General features: G+C 36.2%; 1 protein-coding gene across 3 annotated transcripts; it reads right to left on the reverse strand.

Moving 5' to 3' along the window:
* Nucleotides 1-110: 110 nt before the first annotated feature.
* LOC127941472 (nectin-1-like) lies at nt 111-23,520 on the reverse strand. Of its 3 annotated transcripts, none has more exons than XM_052536535.1 (8): nt 22,705-23,516; nt 10,526-10,897; nt 9,789-10,088; nt 8,714-8,831; nt 8,018-8,169; nt 2,534-2,681; nt 1,718-1,784; nt 111-1,268 (listed from the first exon to the last, which is right to left on the reverse strand). In XM_052536535.1, the coding sequence occupies exons 1-8, from the start codon at nt 22,769-22,771 to the stop codon at nt 1,035-1,037; spliced, it is 1,458 nt and encodes a 485-aa protein (XP_052392495.1). In that variant the 5' UTR covers nt 22,772-23,516; the 3' UTR covers nt 111-1,034. The 3 variants fall into 3 exon arrangements, with proteins under 3 accessions (XP_052392495.1, XP_052392494.1, XP_052392493.1); XM_052536534.1 differs by having other exon boundaries at nt 2,534-2,684; XM_052536533.1 differs by lacking the exons at nt 111-1,268; nt 1,718-1,784; nt 2,534-2,681 and adding an exon at nt 3,019-6,776 and having other exon boundaries at nt 22,705-23,520.
* Between the last annotated feature and the right edge of the window lie 637 nt (nt 23,521-24,157).

Raw genomic sequence — 24,157 nt, forward strand, 5'->3', positions numbered from 1 at the left:
CATCATCATACCCTGCTAAAATGCAAGAAGAAATATTCAGACTCATCAGTTATAATCATACATACTAAACCTTAAAAAAAAAAAAAATTATTATTATTTTGAAGCCAATGTTCATTTTTTTATTTATGTATTTATTAGTAGAAAAAAAAGAAACAAAAAATCCCAAGTGGTTAAAATATTCAAATATTACATAACAGCTTTTCCAATACCTTATGGTAACTGTAACAATACAACAATACATAAAATATAATCTGTCACATTTTTGCACACTTTCTCATGCTCTATACACTATTTAAATACTCCTTAAGCAGTGATTAGAACTGCAGTGTATGGAAGAACTTTAAACCATAGTGCATGATTGTCACAAAGTATAATGTAAACAATAATAAAGGACAAATGACCAAAGAGAATCACAGTTCTACATAAATGCTTCCTGGAATTTGCTGGTGTGCATGTAAAAAAACAAAAACACTCTCACATACATTTAAATACAGCATATACAGTTTAAAGATGCAAAGAAAAGTGAATAATGATTATTTTGTGAAATATTGGTCCGATCATGTGATTGTTGCAAGTTTCACACAATTAAATACAGTAGTAGATATTATTAAAAACAAATCATACATACAATATTTCTTTATTTTAATTATATTTAAGAATTTAGCTTAGGAAATATATTTCTACTGCTACAATATTATTGTCTCAAATGTACTATTACGAAAGCAGCAAAAAGACCTGTTCAGAAATGACATAAAACAATGGAGTGATGCATAATTGTACAGAATACAATACACAATATGGGTCTGTTATAAATGGGGTGTCCAGACTGATTAAACCACTGACCTACTTTAAGACAATGACGTTTTATATTAATATTAATATTATTATCAAAAATTTAAAAAATGCATGCAAATCTAATTATGCTTGGAGAATAATATAATTTTTTTAAAGATCTATTCACAGTTTAAGAAAAGTAGCTACACAATGACCAGAGCAATTGAAGAAAGACAAAAAGAGACAGGTCACAAATATATTTATACATACTGTTCTTTCGGGAAGGTGTATGAAGAGACTGGGCCGGGGGGTGTGGGGTACGTGAATATGGCGGTCTTGTTACCGTGCTGAGTGTAGGGATTTTGGGGCAGGAAGGTCAAGGGAGGTTGAATGGGAGGAGAGTGTTGCTCCAGATAATCCTCTTTGTTACATGCCAAACGGTAACTCACATAGTCGGCCGTGTTTGGGAGCTCATCGTAGAACCTCCCGGGGCTCTGTGGGAACAAAGATACAAGGTCAGACAGAGAGAGCGAGAGAATGAGCGCTGTGCATATTTAATGAGTGCACTCAGGCACACGGCTGACACTGTCACTTTGATATTACGTATGCTGGTGCAGACACAATCAAGTTTGGACCTTTTTTCAAATTCAGAATACATAAATGTTTCAAAAGTAGCAAAGTTCAAGGAAGTTATACAGAGTCATTGCTAAAACATACTCTGTTATGATTAACTATTAGAACTCAACAGGGGGAAGTTTTCTTCTCCAGAAGGAGGCACTCTCTGCTCACTATATCAATGAGGCCAGAGGAAATTCAGGTTATCATTAAAGCCTCAGTTCCTCTATTCAGGTCGGTAGCCATACCATGGTACATTAGTGCATCTTTTCATCTGATAAAATGGCCCTCACTGGTGTTTCTGTGGCTTTACTGAGTGCTTTCTTACCTGGAAGTCATCAGTTGCCCTCTTTTTAGATGAAGAAGGCTTTTTGTGGGCAGGAAAATAACTATCTCTGCAACAATAGAGAGGGAGAGATAGAGAGTCTTAACTAAAACAATGCCATAAAACATTGCATTTTGTTTCATGTCTCAGAATGTCAGATTTTTTTTTTACTAAAACCACACCATAACATTGAAAAAAAAAAAAAAGCATTTTACCTTTGCGCTTAGTTATAAGTAATATAATTATATATATTTTAGCTTTGGCATAATTCATTGTCCAATAATGTAAAAGACTACAACGAGAATGTTAAAAGTCATTAACAATATTACTGTACAAACAATATATGTACATATATACATACATTATAATATTACATTTAATATTTTTTAATTTTTCACACTTCTGCTATTGTTTAATACTAATCATGTAAAACAATAATATATACATTAAACATATATATTACATATAACTTACATAATATTTATTTATTATGAAATATAAAAATGAATATTATATTTAAGTTCTATATATATTATATTTAAGGTTTATATATAAAGTCTATTATATATAAGCATTTAAGCATGTTTTAAGTATTAATTAAAATATATATTATTAAATAAATATGATTAAATAGGCCTGATATGAAATATAAATGAAATAAATTACATACAATGTTTTGCAAAATTTAGCAAGGTCAATAACTGAGAAAATTTGCTTTGTAGACACTTTAGTCATTCCTTACGCCTCAATAAAGAAATCTCAGAATTGTATATACGTATCCTTGCAAATGTAGCATTTGGGAATGAGTTAAATACTTACGAGTCATTGTCTGACCCTGTGTGTTTGTGCCGCTGTTGTTTTTTGACCAGATATATTGTGCCAGCTATACTGAGGATGATGCCCAGTGCAATCACCCATCCAAGGACACCCATCACCGTCTCTGAGGCGCTCAGTGGCTGGGGATTCTCTGCTGGAAAAATACATGTTTGGCATCTCTTTGCTAATTCCACCATATACACTCCATAACACAAGTCACTGTCTTTTAATACTCAGTTGTACTTAAGTATTCAAACCTGACATGCCTCTGAAACATGTTTTATCTTTAACATTAACGAGAATAGCTCTATTGTATTCGTATTGTAGTCTTATTGTTTTGTGTTGATGAGAAACAAACACACATCCGACTCACATGCCCTTCTTTTGTGCAAACTCCAAAACCAACAAATGGAGCTGCTATGGAAGGGATTCATGGGAGATTTCCCTCATGGCACTGTGTACATAAAACAACAATGATGTAAATGCCAACTGTGGGGATCTGGATATGTTGTGGGGCGGTCTAATGGCTGAAAAAGAGATGCTAATGGCATAATGTGTCCACTCGAAACAATACCCAACCACAAATAAGTGACTGACACCACAAAGAATGTCCTGATCAGATGACCCCAAACGAACCACTTGAATTGCTCTGCTTGGAAAATTGTGCTTGTTCATTTATTGATTCTGATATATCAGAAGCAAAAAATTATTCTTAATCAGACAAAGAAAATTTTCATTTTATCTTGACTATCTTAACTGACTTTTTTATTTATTTCAGCAGAGAATTCACAAGACTTATTAACAAGTGTGCTTTCACAATAAATACAAATAACAGGACAACAGCAAACATAAACACTGTATATTGGAATATGTTGGTCTTGATAATAAACTTTAACACATAAAAAAAAACACAAAAACACATCGAGGGTTTCCTGAATAAGTTAAAGGGGGGGGTGAAAAGCTATTTCATGCATACTGAGTTTTTTACACTGTTAAAGAGTTGGATTCAAATGCTAAACATGGACAAAGTTTCAAAAATTAAGTTGTACGTTTGAAGGAGTATTTTTGTTCCAAAAAAACCTCTTCCGGTTTGTCACAAGTTTCGGAAAGTTTTTTTCGAGTATGGCTCTGTGTGACGTTAGAAGGAGCGGAATTTCCTTATATGGGTCCTGAGGCACGTCTGCCAGAAGAGCACGCGCTCCCGTATAGCAGAGCACAGACAATCACTGACAATCTTTTCTGAAAAGTCAGAAAAGAAGTGTGTTTTTGGTTGCCAGGGCAAGACAACCCTGCACAGATTACCAAAAGAGAAACAGCATTAAGGGACCAGTGGCTGGAGTTTATTTTTACAGAGCATCAACGGAGTTGTGCAAGTGTTTTTGTTTGTTCCCTGCATTTCGGATTGCACATCGTTTATTTCTTAAGGATAATGCAGTCCCAACGAAAAAGGGTCACGATCGTGTGTTGGAACCGCATGCGGTGAGTAAAACTGCTTCAAATATCTCTGTGTTGTTAACTTAGCTATCAGCGCGTAAGCACATCAAGTAAACAACATGCGATGTTGGCATCAAACTGCACTTTCCACATGTACAGCTTAAAAAAAGACGACATAAAGTGGAACTTAGTCATTTTCCAAAACCGCTAAGCAAATATATACAGTTTCAGTACATACCACATAGAGACGCCTTTGCTGATGCTGCTCTTGCTAAATTTCAGCCTCTGGATCTGTGTCACAGCTTCCAGACGCTCTCGACGCAAAAACTTACTCGCGCTCGTGATTCTTTAGCTCCGCCCACACGTCACGCCTCTAGGTGCTCGTGTTTTTCCGGGAAAAATCGGTACAGACTATCTTTCTCTTATAAATATAATAAAAATAAAGACTTTTTGGAGTTATGAAGGATGCAGTACTACTCTATAGGTACTCAAGATTAACAGGATATTGAGTGAAAACGAGCATTTCACCCCCCCTTTAAACAAGTTAACAAGATGTGTTTTACAAACTGTCCTGAACCAACAGGGCAATTACTTTTATTATTGTGAAAATGACCTCTTTGCTAGAAGAAATTTACAAATGAAGAAACTCATAAATCTTCCCAATTAGCATAAAACACAATGTATTACAAATTTTACAGCACATCATATCGAAGTACATTAGCTGAACCCCACCTGCAACAGACCGATTTAACATTCAACCTGTTTGTTCCTCAGTGTCATTCAAATAATTTATCTTTTTGTGAAAGCACTTATTTAGTACAATGTTAGTACAATGTTACTATATCATCTTAAATAACTTCAAATATCAAACGTGAACTCTTATTGTAGATTGCAGCCACTGAGACATGCAGTAAATCACTGACTCTTTAATTCTACTGTACAGACACCGATTATTTGTGTGATTATCCACATGTTTATATTCTTTATAGGTGGTTTTTGACTACTGCAGTCCAGGAAAGTACAGTTTATTGTACTGTATTATGAAACCTGTGATTAAAGCAGCCAAAAATTAAGTTTTAATTAAAAGAAAACAATGTTTGACAAAACTTGGCAATGCTGCCACAAAAAAATGCACACAGTGTAAGACACACTTCATAGGTTATAGTGAAGTTTCAACTGCTCTTAAAAGTAAACACTATCCTGAGGCAAAAATTCTTTCTAATTACAACGGCACTGTCAAGACATGTATTCTCTTCCAAACAAATGCCTTAGATTATGTTAGAGATATTACCTCTGTTACAAAACCTAGCGAACCAACGTCCCAAAACGTAATGGAAAATAACTGATAAGACACCAACATATGTAGAAACTCGGCATGCCATGTAAATATTGCTCTGTACTAGAGAACACAAATCACAATGGATTTCAATAAAGTTTGAAGTTAGCATGTTGCTTAGCGAACAGCACAATTGTCTATATGCATAAACACTTAGCACAGAACACAACAAACAACTGATGTCAATATAGTTTGTAGTTAGCATGTTGCTAAGCTAACAACACTGGTTCAAAACCTTGTGACGGAACAACAGTGACCAATTAGGGATGCCAACAAAGATAGAAATATAGTGTCACAGAAAGGGAGAACGCAATTCATATTTGATTCAAATACAGTTTGAAGTTAATATATTGCTAAGCTAACAGCACTGTTAGAAAACCTTGTGAGCCAGCATCCTAAAAAACAGTGAAAGTGATCAGTCTGAGTGACCAACATAGGCAGAAACTCTGTGTGCACCGTAAATAGTGCTTCGTACTGAAGAACACAGACCACAATCGACTTCACTAGAGTTTAAAGTCAGCCTGTTGCTAAGCTCACAGCACAATACTCCATAGGCATAAACATACACAAATATTTGGTCAAATAATTAATTACATTTAAATATGTATATCACTAATGACAGTGTATTATGGGACAGTCTTCTATGTGAGATTTTGTATTTAGATTTTAGCTAAAATGAGGCATTTCAAGAGGCAGCATAATTGTGCAAATAACTATGCATAATTATGATGGATACAGTAAACAGCTCGCTAGGTTTGGAAACAGAGACATTTTATCAGGCAAAGTCACCAACATGGCCAATCTCTGGTCAATCTCCAAACATCCACCATTGGTTTGGATTTTCATATCAACAATGTCCTCTAGGTGAATTGAATCCATTGTCAGTCTGAATCCCAAAGCCTTCTCAAAAGGAAGGAGATGGCAAGGAACGAGAAGATAGCGGAAAAGGACCATGCTGAGAAGCGCAAAGACTTGAGTTCTACACATACCACTCTTCTTTAGAGATGACAGAGCCGTCCATCTGAGGAATCATATCCACTGAGACCTCCACCTCAGATCCATAATCATAAATGTAAGTCTGCTCGCTACGTTCGAATCTCTCATGGTCCTCGATCAGTCCTGCGTGGTAGGCCTTCATCCTGCTGTCATGGCAATGGAACTCCTGAACAGTTCTTCCTAAGGTATTGGAGCCTCTGTAAATTTCCAGCTTCTTCTCTTCATCCGAGTCTTCGGAGAAGGTCAGACTGTGAGGTAGCGAGGGGTGTGATGGCGCGCTGCCAGCAACGCTGTAACCATTTCCAAGGATTTGCTTCTTGGTACTGTAATCTCCTTTAAACATGCATCTCCGGCGATAGAAAAACACTACCAGGAGTGTAATAGCGGCCAACAGCACTGTACCACAAACAACAGCTCCACCAATGATGGCACCTGCTTGCTGTGGCTCCTGAGACACCTCGTGTAGGTAGCTAGGGAATTCTGGGTAAGGAAAGAGATCACCCCCATTAAGTATAACAATATGGGGTTGTTAAAGACCTTCTCAACAGTTTTCTCTCCTGTGATGTAATTTTTCCTTTTGAAATGGGGGTCTAGGATCATATCAAATGGCGTGTATCTATTTTATACAGCCCATAGTCTGTTACACTAGTACCATTCAAAAGTTAAGGGATGGTAGTTTTTTTTTTTGTAATATATATAAACGTTTCCACTCAGTAAGGCAGCATTTATTTGATCAATGATGCAGAAAAAAAACAGCAATACTGTGAAATATTACTAGAATTTTATTACTGTTTTCTATTTGAAGTCATTACTCCTTATTATAAACTTCTCTAATGTCAAATGATCCTTCAGAAATCATTCTAATATACTTATTTGGTGGTCAAGAAACATTTCTTCTTGTTATCAATGTACCTGCTTAATATTTTTGTGGAAACCTTTTTTCATGATTCTTTGATCAATAAAAAGTCTTTAGTAACAATATTATACTGTATATGTTTTTCGTTGGATCAATTGAATGTGTCCATGCTGAAAAGTATCCTTAAAAAAATAATAAATAAATAAATACAAAGTAAAAACTCACTTCCCCCCAACTTTTGTTCAGTAGTGTAAAAACGTTTAGGAGTGCACTAACATAATAGAGATTAAAGGGACTAAAAGCAACAGAGGTCTTTAAAAAACCAACATGGGTAGAAAGAGGGAGTGGGAATGGGGGAAACTTTTCATTTCTTTGTATTTCTTCCACATGGAAATTCAATCCCAGGTGCCATCACTACGGCAAAGAAACTGAAACATGCAGCAGGCCAGGACAACACATAAAGTACATGTACACACAAGTAAACGCAAACATGAAGTTTCTATAGACCACACCTTGTGCTCAAAGCATGGAAAGAAGAAAATAGGATTCAAGAGATCCTCACAGAGCAAGGTTCATTCAGGAGCCACATGCAGACAACTTGTAGCCACATGCAAAGTGCTGCGCCAGCAAGCGAGTTAATCAAAGCAAAACACCTTAGAGCTGAAGAACTAAATACAGGCAGGAGACTGAGCTTCCACATTTCAAGTAGTGACCATCTACATTGTTTATTTAGAAAACAATGGCATGATTAGGTGATGTTTCAGAGGCAGTCGAAAGTAAGACTAAAGATTCACATGCATATCCACATGCACAGAAGCAGTTAAGCCACATGCTTTCAGTCGAGTAGGAAGTATAAACAACGCACCTGTGACAATGATCTCAACAGACGCAGAGCCTGTCCCAATGCTGTTGGTGGCGTCACAGATGTATGTGCCAGCGATGTCATAAGTTACGGGACCTTTAAAGATTAGCACATCATCGCGAAGCTCTGCTTTACTCGGCATAGTTCCATTCAAGCTAGAGAGAGAGATATGGTTGAATTCAGGTCTTGCGAAAGATTTGACTGATGTTAAGATGCCAACAACAACTGAAAAAAAAGCATTAATGTTTGTAATATGATAGATGAGTGTTCTGAAATTAATACTGAAAATTAATTCAAAGTGAAATAACATTTATATCAGGCTGAAATTTTCCACAGAAAATAATTCTGACTTGACCCTCAATAATTGTGTTTACAGTAATGCACTTCTATTAAAACACACATGTACTGTACAGCCATGAGACTAGAAGAAACAAGATAAGCAGTTCAACAAAACTATGAGCTTCATATTTCACAAGAAATGCCTTGCCCCGTGGATCTCCATTTTACAGTAAGTGCATTGCAAACAGTTTACATTATTTTCTGTGGTAATCAACACATTTCTTTGATATTGATACTTTATAATAAGGCTATTGTATATTTTGAGATCATCACCCATTTCAATGCATTTTAACTGAACATTCTTTGAATAATAAATAAATTAGCACAGAATTGTTATTTACGTAGACTTAAGTGACTTACTATCTCCACTGAAACAAAGAGATGGGTGGGTTGGCATCAGCCAAGCAGGTGAGCTGAACGTTTTCTCTGTTCAAATACCAGTTCCCATCGAAGCCCTCTATTATCACCTCTGGTTCATCTGTAGGAGAAAGAAGGGCATACATTTATTCCAGAACCTTTTTTTCCCTTTCCTTCAGTGGACACTTAATAAAATGGATTTGAACAGTAATGATTTAGATTTAGAATAAAATAATTTTAAGAGATAACTCATGATGATGTATTTTTAAATATATTTTAAATAAAAAGCTAAACTGCAATTACTATTAAGCTAAAATGAAAAATAAAACATTATAGATGTAATAAGTAATGGACATAAATAATACATTGAAATAAATGATTCAATTAATAATTTAATTTAAGGTGATAAAAAAAAAATGCTGGATCAAAAGTTTGGAGTTAGTAAGATTTTAAAATGTTTTGAAAGAAGTCTTTTTTAAAAATATTGGGAAATTTAAAGGGATACTCCACCCCAAAATGAAAATGAATCACTTAGCCCCATGTCGTTCCAAACCAGTAAAAGCTTCGTTCATCTTCGGAACACAATTTAAGATATTTTGGATGAAAACCGGGAGGCTGGTGACTGTCCCATTCACTGGCAAGTAAATTTTCATCCAAAATATCTTAAATTGTGTTCTGAAGACGAAAAAAGATTTTACGGGTTTTGAACGACATGGGTGATTAAGGACAACATTTTGATTTTGGGGTGAAGTAACCCTTTAATGTTACTGTTTTAAAATTGAATACATTTTAAAAATGATTGATCCCTTTGATGACAAAACTGAATTTTCAGTAGACATTTGATGCTCAAGAAACATTTCTGTTGAAAACGCTTAATATTTTTATGAAACCTGAGACATTTTTTTTAACGAATAGAATGTTTAAAAGAACAGCATTTGAAATTGGAACAATGTAAATGTATTTACTGTCACTTATTATCAGTTTAATGCATCCCTGCTGATTAAGTATTATTTATCTTTTTATTTTTTATTTTACTGGCCCCAAACTTTTGAACAGTAGTGTATAGCTGGTTTCTTACACTGAATGTTGAGCATCACACTGTCTGTGTATTGTTCCTCATTATATGTGGAGATGCAGGTGAGCAACTGTTGGTGTATTTCTCGACTGGGAACCACCAAGAAATCACTGCGCACAGTGACTGTCCCATCAGGGTTGCGTATCTCCTGAGTGTTGGATTCTCCATCTAAATCAGTTTCCCATGTGATCACACTGGGTGGCTTCCCATTGGCAGAAACGCACGTGGCAACAGTCATCTTCAGATCTTTGGTTCCTGCTGCTATGGAGGGTGTGGACAGACTCATCTGGATCGTAGGACGAGCTGCAGGACAAATACATAGGCTTAGAACACTGGGATATTTCATGCACTGCAGACAACCACTGGATTACTGTAATATTTCTGTGTCACATTATGCTTTCCAATTGGATTATTGTGATGTTTTTATCAGCTGTTTGAGTTCTTATTCTGACGGCACCCATTCACTGCAGAGGATCCGTTAGTGATGTAGTGCTAAATAGCCTCTTTTCTCATGAACAAAAACAAACATCCTGGATGGCCTGAGGGTGAGTACATTTTCATTTTTGGTGAACTATTCTTTTAAATCTTTACTTGCCAACTGATATTGAAGTCATTCAGTAATTCTTAAATCTCATCTGAAGTCGTATTTTTAAATGCATAATACAGTCCGCGTTTGTGACAGTGGTGGACTGAGAAGATTTCTGTACAGTTTGTATTAGAAGAACAGCAGCATTACATACCATAAACAGTGAGATTAACCATGTTCTCCCTGTTGCCAGCTGGGAAGGTTGTGTACTCGCAGATGTAGGTGGACTCATCCGACAGTTTTAGTTTGCTGAAGACTATGGTGGTGTCCTCCAGGGATGGCGTGCGCTGGCGGATGGCCAGGTTCTTGAAATGCACACGCTCTTTGAAGGGGTTCAGTACCGACACCCCCAGGGCTGGATTGGCAATGGCAATGTTCTGCTTGGTGCCATTGACAAGCTTCTGCCAGGTGACCTGTGAGATTTTTACAGGTGGGTTGCTGTTGACAAACTGACAGCGTAGCTCTACCTGTGTGCCCACAAATCCTGACTTACTGCTGTCCATCTGGACCATTTGACCATGAACACCTGGGAATAGAAAAATAAAGTCATTTCAAACAACATGTGGATGAAATGGAAAGATATATAGCGTAAAAGTATATATATATATATATATATATATATATATATATATATATATATATATATATATATATATATATATATATCTCCGTCCTGAGATATACTGTAAATATGGGTCCTGTGATTTCAGAACTGGACCAAATAACCTAGTAAATATCCGAGGTGGGTACATTCATCTTATCAGCTTACAAAGATTTCTCCAGCTACCAATACAATAGCATGTGGAGGACAAGGAGCAATGAAAGATGGAGACGAGACGTTTTGCTGTGAGCCTGTTGCTGGTAAATAAGGTGCAGCAGCTCCTTGCCTCTGAGACTGGGCTTAAATCTAGCTGTCTAAAAATAGGAGGGTTTAAGAACCACGGCTACAATAAGATACAGAGAGGTACTTCACCCACCCTGGCTAAAGGATGTCTGTAAACACAGCATGTGTTTACCTGTGGGACGTGTGCATGATACTCCAATCCCAAACCTACACGTAGCCAGAGGAGTCCTACTGTTAAACCACTTAAAACAGGAAACAATCCCTCTCTCAAATAAGGCTGCATTTTACTGAGGCAATGTCCCTTACATAACAGTAAACACAACATTTTTTCCCCTCTTTTTGGGAAAATTCTAGTCCTTTCTGAGGCACGAAGGATCAGATATGTCAGTAGTAGTATTTGCATGTTTTAAGTGATGTATATGGGATTCAAAACACAAGGATTTTTTATTTATTCTTTTTTTTATATATAATTGACATAGAAAAGTTTGAGTAGGAGGTACACAACACGTCTTAACATAGAAAGAGAATGTAACCTGTTAAAAAATAATTCATATATAAAAGGTAAAAAGATACTTAAAATGCAGATAATTAATATAATTTATAAAATTAAGCATGTAGCTGCATGGCAGTGTAGATGAAACTGGTTAAACTGTGATGATCATAGTACAAAGTGCTTTTATAAAAAAAAATTGAAAACAATTATTGACTGAAACAGATTTTGAGTGGGAGGACAATGCATTACTTTGTGGTTCATTTTAAAATGTATAATAATCAATACCAAAACTGACAACATGGTTAAATAAAACTGTTCATATAGAAAGAGAATGGAGCCTATTAAAAAAATACACCCACTAAAATCTGAAACATGAATAATAATTAATAAAAAAGAGGGTATAAAATAATGTATCAAATTTAAGAAAAAGAATGTAGCTGATTTATATGAATCCGTTTATACAGTGATGAACATGTTTTTTTTTACTGCGAGTCAATGGCAGGCAGAAAGCCTCCTGGATTAGAGCAGACAGCGGGAGGAGGGGGGAACTGGCTTTCCCAGGCTTTAGGGCTACTCATGAGAGCCTGCGCAAACAGAGAAGCCCTGCTGAATGGGAGCTGCTGGACGACAGGTTAGAGGATGTTAGCGACAGCAGCAGATTACAGCACTCAGGATATTGAAGCTGCTTCCAACCACAGAACAAAGAATAATAGTGCACTGCCCTATGCATGATGCTGCATTAACCTGCATAGATACCTGCATAAAGAGAGAAGCCACAGAATGCCATCCACACATCCTTTGTCATTAAAAGATAAACATTTACTCTAGAAATCATATACTGTTTGTGATACCCATTAGTCGGAACAGAACCATAAAGAACCAATGGTGCATGTCAGGTCAGGATTATGTGACGGTCCCTACACTTTCACTTTGTGAAAGTGGTGATTGGTTGCCCCGCCTACGACTTCATTGACTGCACCTGTCGTTCTGGCTGGGGCGCTCCTATTAAAAGAGATTGCTGGATGAGTTAATTTGGGGGAATGAGAGTTGGCTTGGAGGTTGATGGAGCGTTCTTTGTTTGTTTAGTTTTGGATTTTCTTTAGTCTTATTAATTTTTCCCCCATTTGTTTTGGGCTTGGGTTGCTTTATATATTCATACAGACACCCTGCATACTGACGAAACTGATGAAGTATTCTTTATTTTTGAAGTTATTTTCTTCTTATTAAAGCCTTTTCTTTTTGAGCTCAGCTTTGGCTTGTGTGTGTCCGTCTTTTGTTGTTTCCCCTTGAGCCAGACGTCGTAACAATTATGAGATTATATTTTATCACCTTTGTAGAGTATCAGAGTGAATCAGACAATCTCAGATTTGATCAGATTGGTGTTGAACAACCCAAAGGGTCAAATTCCACACAGATGCCCAGGACAACAAGACAACGTCAATAATCTGTCCGGATCCAAACCATTTTAAGACTAAAAGTATCTTAATGATTTTTTTTTTAATGAAAAACAGTGAATTGCATAACTGTATGTAACCCACATATTTGTCTATAATGTTCTAATCCCTCATCGTGATCCATGTGATGTATTTTTAATAACTAGTGAACAGCTTAAGTGTTCATAATCATGTTTATTATGGGTCTGTTGAATCTTCTTGTTTGAATTGTTTCTTCCAATAAATTATTTTCAAATATATCATATTCTTGTTACTGAAATCATGTTCAAATTATAATCTGAAGAGCGGAATAAATGTGGACCATGTGACTGATAATAAGCTAAAATATATGTATTGGGAGGAGAAACATAGCAACACCCTGAGCTAAGACAATGTCTAATTGGTCAAGACACCATTTGGGATGTGTCCAACAGCCATGTTTAAATACACCATCAAATTTAGCTTTTTCTTGCCTTTTTGCCACCATGTTATTTGAGCATGCTATGGCTTACACGCCAGCTGCTCCTCTAAAACCATTAGGAGAAATGCCATCTAGTCTCATCACGCTTCTACTTTAATTTCTTTTCTTTTCCGTTGAGAGTTTAATGTTCTGAGTTAAGTTCTGCCACAACGCAGTGTCTCCGAGTCCGACCTCGAGTGCCTGTCTAAAACTTCAAACAGGCCAAGACTCTACAACTTCAGCCGATGAGCGACCACTGAACTTCAAGACAATCTGCAACCTTTTGAAACCCCTTTCTGCAACAATGACAATATGGAATCCCTTAACACAAAGGCAATGCAAGTACAAACTCCAGATTCTAGCTGTACTGGTGCATTTAATATAAAGTTTATAGCCTCACTGAGAGACTCAATGTGAGGGTTAATTAGAAGTTTGATGGTTACTCAGGTCTATGCAATTGCATTACATTGCTATAAACTTTGGATTTCATATTTTCACTCTTCTAAACTCATTCTTTCCCCACTTTCTCTCTTTCTGCAACTTGTGTGAATATATGAGTGTGTATGTTTATGTGTTAGATTAGTTTTTATGTCTTAGATTTACCCAATAAAGCCCTTGTTTTTATTGTAAAGAGAAGTATCTTGTGTTTTGTTGCTTACAAGTTAATGTATTTAACTGGCAATCTTGTTTCTATGCTAATTAATAGTGTTTTTAATATATTTTGGATATTAATATCCATGCAGAGTTAATGTTGTACTGCTTGTTTAATTAATTGCTGGCTCATTGATTAGCCGTAAAACAATGTTTCTGTCCAAATTCCCTATAAAATCTTAAATGATTGTTTTTTATCTAAACTGACCTGTTTCCCTTTTATGAAAAGATTCAAAACTTACAGTAAGTAATAATTATTTTAGGACACATACATTTTTTGAGATTTTTATGCTATATTCAGTCATCATTCATATTCTTTACTTCTAGCAAACTGTGATGATTTGAGAACAGCACTGAGCTAAACTCAATAACCAGATCAGTCTGATAATTATTATTATTATTACTTTATTATTTTATCTCACAATTCAGTTTTTCCCCCAATATGAACAGTCAATTGCAAGAAAAAAAAGTCTGAATTGTGAGATAAAGTCAAAGTTGCATTTTTTTGTATTTTGTGGCAAAAAAACTGATGTAACCTCAGAATTCTGAGAACAAATCTGAATTGCATGAAGTAAACTCAGAATTGTGGAAAATAAATTCAAAATTCTGAGTTTATATCAGATTCTGACTTTTTTTCTCATAATTGTGAGGGGGAAAAGGCTGATTTGTGATGATGTTGTTTGAAAGCTCCAGTTCTCATTTATTGTACTTCCACAAAGAAGACTTACAACATTCCTAACTTTTCTCAAATTTCTGATGTATTAGAAGAAAGATGGCTGAAATCAGGAAGTACTGTATAATCACGTAATATAACAAACTGAAATCTTACATTATCAGACAATATAATCAGCTGATTTGCAGATGTCAATTAAAAAATGCACAAAACCACAGAAGCCAGTTTCAACAGAAGAACTAAACTGAACAAAATTTTTCACAAGGACCTACTAAACTAAAACAAGATTTGTCATCTGGACATGTTGACCTGACACGGGGGGCTGCACTGTGCTTCAGAAGTCAGCTGTCATGACACTGAGTACAAAGGCTAATGAAAAATGAAAGCCCTCCGTCAACAAATGGGACCAAGAACACAGTCCAAACTGCTGTTCAGCTGTCCAGTCTCCTCACTGTATTTGTGAGTCAATCGGAAAAGACACTTCCACACAGCATGCACTATCAGCTCAGAATTTGTTCTGACATTTGTTGCACGATAAAAAAAGCAAACAGAGTTTTACAGCTTTGCCTCTTATGGTGTTAAAAGATTTGTTCACCCAAAATTCTGTCATCATTTACTCACCCTCATTCCAAACCTGTATGAACAAGACTGTTTTTCATGCAGTTCGTTTTTTTCTCCAAGGAACCACAATGAAATGAACAATCTTTTAAGGTTTGAAATTATGCAAAAGCACTATAAAAGTATGCTATGTTCCAAGTGTTCAGACACTAATTGTGCATTCATTGTTGAATTTAAAATTAGTGAAGATAAGATAAAATCCATCTGCTATATGCAGATATAATTTTACGTTTTCTAAAGCAAGCAGAGGCTTGCGCAACAAGTGGAGCAAATACATACGAACGAAACAGAACTGGAAGATATTTAATCCAAAAATAACAAGATAATTTAAACAAAACTGTAATATATATTAAATATATTAAATAAATAAAACACTCTGCTGGTGGACTGATGAGTTCTGGTCTCTGAGCTGATTAAAAGCTTTGTGGAACGAGAGCTACAGTGTATCCAACACCTATATGAACAAGACTACTGAACATTCCCAATCATTTTATGAGTAGAATGAATAATGTTTGCTCAATCTTATCTGTATACAACAAATACTGAACTGCAAAAAGTCCTCACAATGTCTAATAAAAAGTTCAACATTAACATCACAGACATTGTATACATATGATTAAAGGGTCTTTTCTGCACAACTTGGCTATGCAGAGAGAGAGAATAGTTTGTCTCAACATCAGAAACACTTCAAAACTTTATTATTCAATAATTTATCAAAATAATAAAATAGTATTAATTACATTATGAAAATAATATAAACGTAAAAAAATAAAATAAAGGACCTGACATTTCATTTAATGTAATAAAGTCATGATGAGTTTCTCACACTCTGAAATAAAGGTATGAAAGGAGGAAACTTTTGTCTAAAGCGTCCATATTAGTACCTAAAGTTTAAATATTGGTACCTAAAAGGTACAAAAGAGTACCTTTTGAAAAGGAACTGCCCCAGGGATTGCTTTCATACCTTTTGTTTACTGAGAGTGCTTTTGAGACTCCTTTAGTAATTTTGCTGATGATAATGATGATGAGTGATCAATCATTTAGTTTCTAGTACCACACTGACATGACTGCTATTGCCCAGCACTCTTGCACACCCTAAATTTTGAAATCCCCTTTTCATTACTTGTGTGTTAGGATCAAGAGTGAGCATAGCTTACCTTTTACTTTTTACCCTCAAAGCTGAGCCCTGTCGATTTCCATAGGAATGTTCAAGAGGATTTATGATTATTACACTAGTTTAGCGGGGCAGTTATCAGAGGTCTTCAGGAGAGTAAAAATAACTTTCTTGTTTCATTTTCCCCTTTTTTAGAATCGTGAGGATCTAGTATCTCACAGGTTTAATACTGATGAAATACCTACAGAAAGAAACAACTTAAAACCAAGCAGTGATAAGGGATGAGAAGTCAAAGGTTGAGAGGATTTCCATATTCTTCATCACTCTAACAAAAAGTTCAAGCCAAATCTGTGAACAGCTCATGAAGACTAAAATAGCTACCTTACTTCTTGTGAATGTGTGAAATAGCGATTATTGTAACAGTACCATCAGAAACACAGAAGCATTGCTGCGCTGCCGTTTTCCCTGAGAGCCGTCCATCATGATACTCATCACAATTTGCTCTATCTGTAAGCACTAGGCTGTTAATCTAGAAGCAGACAGGCAAAGCTGGAAATAATCAGCAAAAGAGGTGTGAATCGCTTTGATACGCCAAAAAGCCATTGTAGTAGCAGAAAAACAACCATCAAGTCTGTCCCTAATTTTCAAAAAGAAACTAACTCGTAGTGTCTCAAACTCAGTGACACAGATGCAGCCACCAATGATAAGTTTATATATTACATGATCTGTGATAATCACTTCTTGAAATACACAAAGGTTACTTATAGCCATTTCTTTGAAAATATACTGTCATACTTATAAGTCTGCAGGTATGTCAAAAATCATCATATTCACTTGATGCTAGCAAACATAAAAGGGAACAGAAACATACCCACACAGCCTTGACCATATAATATTTTAATTTTAATGTAAAAATACTCTATTCCAGCTTGATATGCAGAAACAATAATAGTTAAGCTATTCATAGACTGATCGCCCACTTTGGCTCTATACACAACCAGTGGAGTCGGTTTGGAGGCAGGATTATCCAATGACAATACAGAGAAATACTGTCCATTATTGACCATTATTCTGTTTGGTGATTTTAGAGGTGCAGATAATATATACAGTACTTTACAGATTTAATACCAGTACTGGGTGAAGCTAACCAGAGCTGAGCACTACAGCAGTACACTGCCTTAAGCAAGCTTTCATACTTAACATGATGTGCCAGTAAGCCGTGAGAGCCCTCTCTGTGAATAATACCATGAGGCAGGGTTATCAGCTTTCACCAGTGGACCTACTATTACATACAGTGACACGGTTCTACAACACTCAAGTTTGATATCTCTCTTTTGACTGGTTTTATTGGGTTTCTCTATATAGGAAATGTTGGATTTGTATACACTCAGTCAGCTCAGACATACAGACAAAGACAGCCAGATGAGATGAGATCAGTTTTGCTTATACAGTTTTTGAAGAAAACACATCCTTTTCACAGTCAAGTCTTTTTTGTTCACATTTGTCTGAGAGGACAGCATCACTGATCTTTTTTTTTCTAATTTAGCTATCTGCAGTCATTATGCTTAGTCATGCAAAATTTGAGAAGGACAAGAGAACATAATGATCAGAACATGATACAACTGGAGAATACAAGACAATAACATCAGTACACGGCACAGAACACAAAGTCCTGTTTGGATTCAGAAAAAAAAAATCATTTTACTATAAATAACACTAAAATAATGCTGATCTTACCTAGCATTTGAAGAAGAAAAATTAAGGATCCTGTACACTTTTTCAATCCACATGTGACCGCACGTTATAAAAAAACTCTTCTAAAAGAGTAAAAACTCAGTCGTTTTTATTCATTTGCTGCATATGCCAAAAAAAAAAACTTCTTAACTTTGAGTGAAAAAAAACAGAATAACTTGCTTGGAATGCTTATGGAGGGCTTCTATATGGATTTTTTTATTTATAAACACACAAATTAAATTAGAGGATACTAAGACTTGTTTCAGTCATGAAAGATGAATCAATTAGAATGAGTCGATTCATTGACTCATTCTAACATTCTATCATTCTATCATTCATTTCATCACAGAACAGTGACCTGAAGAAAGGGTAACTGAATGAATCATTAAACAACCCTGAACAAATATTATCGGTGTCATGATTCTGCCCTCGTGTCCTTGATTTTTCCTAGTCTTGAGGCAGGATCATGGCAGACCCGTGTTTTGTGTACAAGCACATGGCCTTGTCTTTGGGCCATGTGCTTGTGTTGTCTCGTTCCCTTGCCCCGCCCCCCTTGTTATCCTAGTCTTGTCGTGATTGTCCTATCTGTGTCACCTGTCGTGTCTTAATTGTTCCCCCTATTTAGATCTCCTAGTGTGCTCTGTCTTGCGTTGGTTCATTGTGATTGTTCCACTGAAATTGTTCCACATTTGTGATTGTGCTGTACCTCTGAAGTCCTTGTATTACCGTGAGTGTTTGGTTGTAGTTAGTGTTAAGAGTTTGTTTGTAGTTAGTGTTAAGAGTTTGTTTGTCATGTCAATCCTGTCCTGTTAAGTTGTTTAGTTTCCGCCTTAGCTGTTTTCCCCCTCGTGGGTTTTGTTTTCCCCTTTTTGTATTAAATAAATCCTGTGTGTTGTGATCCCTGTCTGCACTTGAGTTCCTCCCTTGCCAACCCTGACAATCGGTGAATGGATTCCAAAGTCACTTAGATGAATCAAAATCCCCACCACCACAGAACACTCTTACTCCAGATTTATTCGATGCCATTTCTGATTAATTTTTTCCCATGTTACTCATTTGCATCTGGTGGGTCGGTACGGTTCTGCCATGACAACTCTCTGAGAGTTTAACATTGTTACACGGCAATGTCAGTGTGTTTGGTCTTGGTGGAATAGATCTGCTACGCAGCTGCTGCAGAGAACTATACAGGTGGAGCTGGGGAAGGTGGAGGGTTTCTGAAGTGTGCTGCATCTGCTACAGTGAACACTAATCGAGTATTTTGAATGTTTGAGCAGCAAGCTCATTGGCTGCTGACAGAAAAATAAATGATCGTAAATTATGTCATTTTGTCAGATTGGGTTAGACCTATCGGCCTGTGCCATCTAGAGTTTCATGACAGAACTTTGTATTTTCACCATTTTAGTGATTAGTCCCTCAACTTAATCACAGCTCATCATTACTCAAGCTCAGAGGGCTGCGTCACATGTACTGAGCTGGCTTATGCCAACGCTGTGGTTTTATTACAATGACCTGTTGCTGAAGTTCAGCCCTGTACTACATTACCCACGGACTACGGCATTACCCGTTTAGAAAAGACTCCCAGTATTGCCATGGCAATGGGCCAGGGGATAACAGATGGTGGGATCCTGTGCTCAGTGGCAGTTAAAGAGGGAGCACTGATAGTAAGAGGGGAAAGTGGGTCAGGATCAACCACAGCAGGACCAGACATCACTTAACATCAGACAGGCCACACACACAGACAAGTTATTCAATAATTCCTTCTAATTAAAGCTGCAGAAGGAAGAACGCATTTATATTTCACAGGGATTTAAAATATGCAAGTTCATTATTCAAATAGTCGAGCACTTTCTACATGACCTTTCACATATTACATTTAGTTATGTTTTTAGCAAATATTTTCATACTAAAGTAAGTGGAAAAAAAGTGATTTTTATTAAAAATTATTTTTCAGGTGTTTTAAGAAAAAACTTGCAGTCTTCACACACGTCACATTTCTGATGTTGTTAATCAATTTTGAAATCATCTGAGAGTGTTCTTAAGAATTTCATCAGCTGCGAACATCCTGCTGTTTCCTTAGCTGTGTCCTGACATTAAGTCAAGATGACACGAAACCAGTTTCTGTGGTTGTTACTGACAACAGTTCAGAAATCATACTCAAGTTTGATGTTCTGTTTAGGGATCTCCTCGAGGAAAAAGTAGCAAATGAAATGAGAGCCTTTTCAGACACAGCAATTCAACACACAGCAATTCAAGACTTTACAAATATTTTACAAATTAATTTTACGTAATTAAAAAAATATTAGGCATAAATTGTTGGAATCACACAAAAATCTGACAAATGTCCATCCAAAAGTGTCATGCAAACATACAAATATTTTTGACCTATTTTGCCATCTCTTCAACACTAGCACATTTTTTAAAGGCTTGTTCAAGTAATAAATAAATAAGACTTATAAGGCTGCATCTCTTGAAATCTGCCAAAAACATGCCCTTCTGGCACCAACAACCATTCCACGATCAAAGTCACTTAAATCCCCTTTCTTCCCCATTCTGATGCTCAGTTTGAACTTCAGCAAGTCGCCTTCGCCCCATCTAGGTGCCTTAATGCCTTGAGTTGCTGCCATGTGGTTGGCTGATTAGCAATTTGTGTTACCAAGCAAATGAAAAGGTGTAATTAACAAAGTGGCCGGTGATTGTGTGTGTGTATATATATATATTATTTTGTTCCTGTAGCTCAATTGGTGGAGCATTGCATTATCAAGCGCAAGGTTAGGGGTTCGATTTCCCCGGGAACACATGATAGGTAAAAATTGTTAGCATGAATGCACTGTAAGTCGCTTTGGATAAAAGCATCTGCTAAATGCATAAATTTAATTTAATTTATATATATATATATATATATATATTGTTGTGACCAAGACACATGTGGCATGTTTCGCATATAAATCAAAATATAAATTAATATTTGTTATCCTAATATTGTGGCATTAACTGCAGTTGATTAGATAAGGGTGTTTGAATAAGGATTTAATTCTTACTGCAACTACATTTAAACATATTGGGGCTGAATAACCTTTATAAAGTCCACTAAAATGCCTTGCTCCAGTGTGGAAGACAGCGCAGGTCATTCACTCCCCCCACCTACAATCCCTGCCGGTACCGAGCCTTACATCTTTGTGACCTTTGGGCTACAAGTCCGACTCTCTGAACATTAGGCCACAACAACAACATTGTGAACATTTCAACAACATGTTGTTAAGTAGTCTGTGTTTTCCTAATATAAAAGTGTGTTGATTCATGTACTTGAAGAAATAAGAGAGATGTTTAATATGTAATTTTCCAGTGCTGATATATACATTAATAGATGAGTACAAACAGCACAAAAAATATTGCTGCAATAAATCCAGCACACTGCACTTGAGCTGTTGATTCATTCCACAACACAAGCGGATTGCATTCACTTTCACAAAAAAACAACAACAACAACAACCAAAAAAAAAAAACAATCACAATTCACCAGATGTTTCTTAAATGTAGCAAAATGTCTAGGACATCTCAGACAGCCCATGTGATTGTAAAAAGGCAGACTCTGCAGACTTACGCTGTTACATCACAATACATGATTCTGATGTTACCAACATTGGTAAATTAATCCAGTTCAACACAACAGAGCTTGTTTAGTGCCAGAACGGAAATAATTATGGCAGTTCATGCTCAACCAGACCTTTGCACTACATGAATTATGATATAATTTCAACTCTAAAAGCTGAAAGCTGTAAATATAAAGAGATAGTGTGAAATAATTCTGAAATTTTAAGAACCACCTTTCAACATATTTAACCATTCGTTATGTTGTTCTCTGTTAAGACCTACATGGATGGATATTTTTACTGACATATGAACAATTCATGTACGTTCTACAGGAAACACGGGCTATTGAAATAATACTGTGTCAAAAAGCAGGAATACAACAACAACAATCTGATTCTGCATATCGGTTATAAGACTCATAATAATAATTGGTATTGGTCAGGAACACAATACTGACCGCTATTGAAGAGTGACGAACTACCAGTTTGACCAAAAGGGCTGTTTTGTTTTATTTTTAACCAAGTTACAATTTTCTACAAAATGTATTCTTTAATATCGGTTCTATGATAAACTGCATGGTGGACCTCTAAAGAATAGCACACAGTTATTTTAATTAATGCCTAAATCGATTGTTTTAAAAAATAGCAGAAAGTAGTCCGTTACAGTTAAGCAAATTGAGACAGATACATTAAAGAACACGAAGAAGAAAGAGTCTGTCTTACCTCGTGTCAAAACGATGGACATCAGTGGAAGAACCACTTTCAAAAGTATCATGTTTATGATGTACATCTTGTGTAAGATGTAGTCTACCGATTTCAAAACAAGTGGTGCGGTATGAGTTTAACAGAATGCACAATCCCTTAGAGAACAATTATCCAGGCTCCCCATTTATTAAGATGTAACAGGAAAACTGAAGATATTTAAGTGTCCAATTGTCCAGTTCGGACGGTCACCACGCACTGGACCGAACCCTTCAAACCGATTGAGTAAAACAATTACGCGCATCGAGACGCGCTTTGAACTGCGCGCGTGGGCAGCTGATCGAACACAAAGCAGCTTAAAGCACTGAGATTAAAGAAGAATGGGTGACCGTATCTTATCAACATCAATTTAAGGTCTCTGTCCAGTTGCAGCCTAGACTAAAGAGGGAGCGGATTTTCTTGGCTCAGTTGTTGTCCTGTCGTCCTGGCGCGGTTATCCTCCTCATCCATGCGCTTTTGACAAAAGTCTCTAAAAGCCTCATCTGTTCCGTTGAAACTCGTCGTATTAACTTCACCTAACAGTAAACCCTGGTCCCGGTTAAACTAGGATATTTAGAGAACGTCAGCTGACGCAAACCAGCACAGAATTCAAAGTTGCGCCCAACTTGCAGCTCTTGTCTAGCTGATTCGTCCAAGACGATTTATGGATCACAGTTCCAGGAGGAGTTCAACTGTGCAGCAGAAGCAATGAAAAGTAAAAGAAAGTACAGTCTTATGAATAGTTCAGTATTGTCTATCACTGATCAGCTTTGTGTGATAACACCCAGATTCTAGTTCTGGAAATGAATTGAAATGAAATTTAGGGTAGCGTGCGCGTCTTAAAGGCTTAGACCTACACCTCCCTCTGGTGCTCAGTAAAAGAACATGCAATTTCAGAACTGTTTTTCAGAATGCTCAAACAATAATTAAGTGAGGACTATATTCATGTGCTAATATAATGTAAAATATAGTACAGTTTATATTACCAACGACTGCAATCGTGCACTAGTTTAGTGCTGTATAGGAGTACTTTAACTTTTGTAAAAACATTAACGCAAATGCTGTGGAAGGCCAATTCATGTATTTTAAAAACCGAATACTTTTTTGTTAATAATTCAGTACATACTGCAAAGCAATGTAAACATTTCATCCCACTAAATAAAAACTGAATTGCTTCCTTAAACTACAGTAAATTGCACAAGGATGAAAATATGCCATAACAATGGGTTCAGAAAATGAATGAATGAAAACTCTATAAAATTACTACAATTGAGTTGAATTTTTTTAAGTTAATTGGGTGGAATTTCGATTGTAAGGTGCAAAAAAAAAAAAAGCTTTTGCATTATAACATAATGATGAAAGCATTATTTATGGCAGTAGAGTCTGATTAGGATGTATTCTTACTTACAATACTATTTATAATATGATTATGAAA

This window comes from Carassius gibelio, chromosome A21 (assembly GCF_023724105.1).
Source record: "Carassius gibelio isolate Cgi1373 ecotype wild population from Czech Republic chromosome A21, carGib1.2-hapl.c, whole genome shotgun sequence".
NCBI classification, from domain to species: Eukaryota; Metazoa; Chordata; class Actinopteri; order Cypriniformes; family Cyprinidae; genus Carassius; species Carassius gibelio.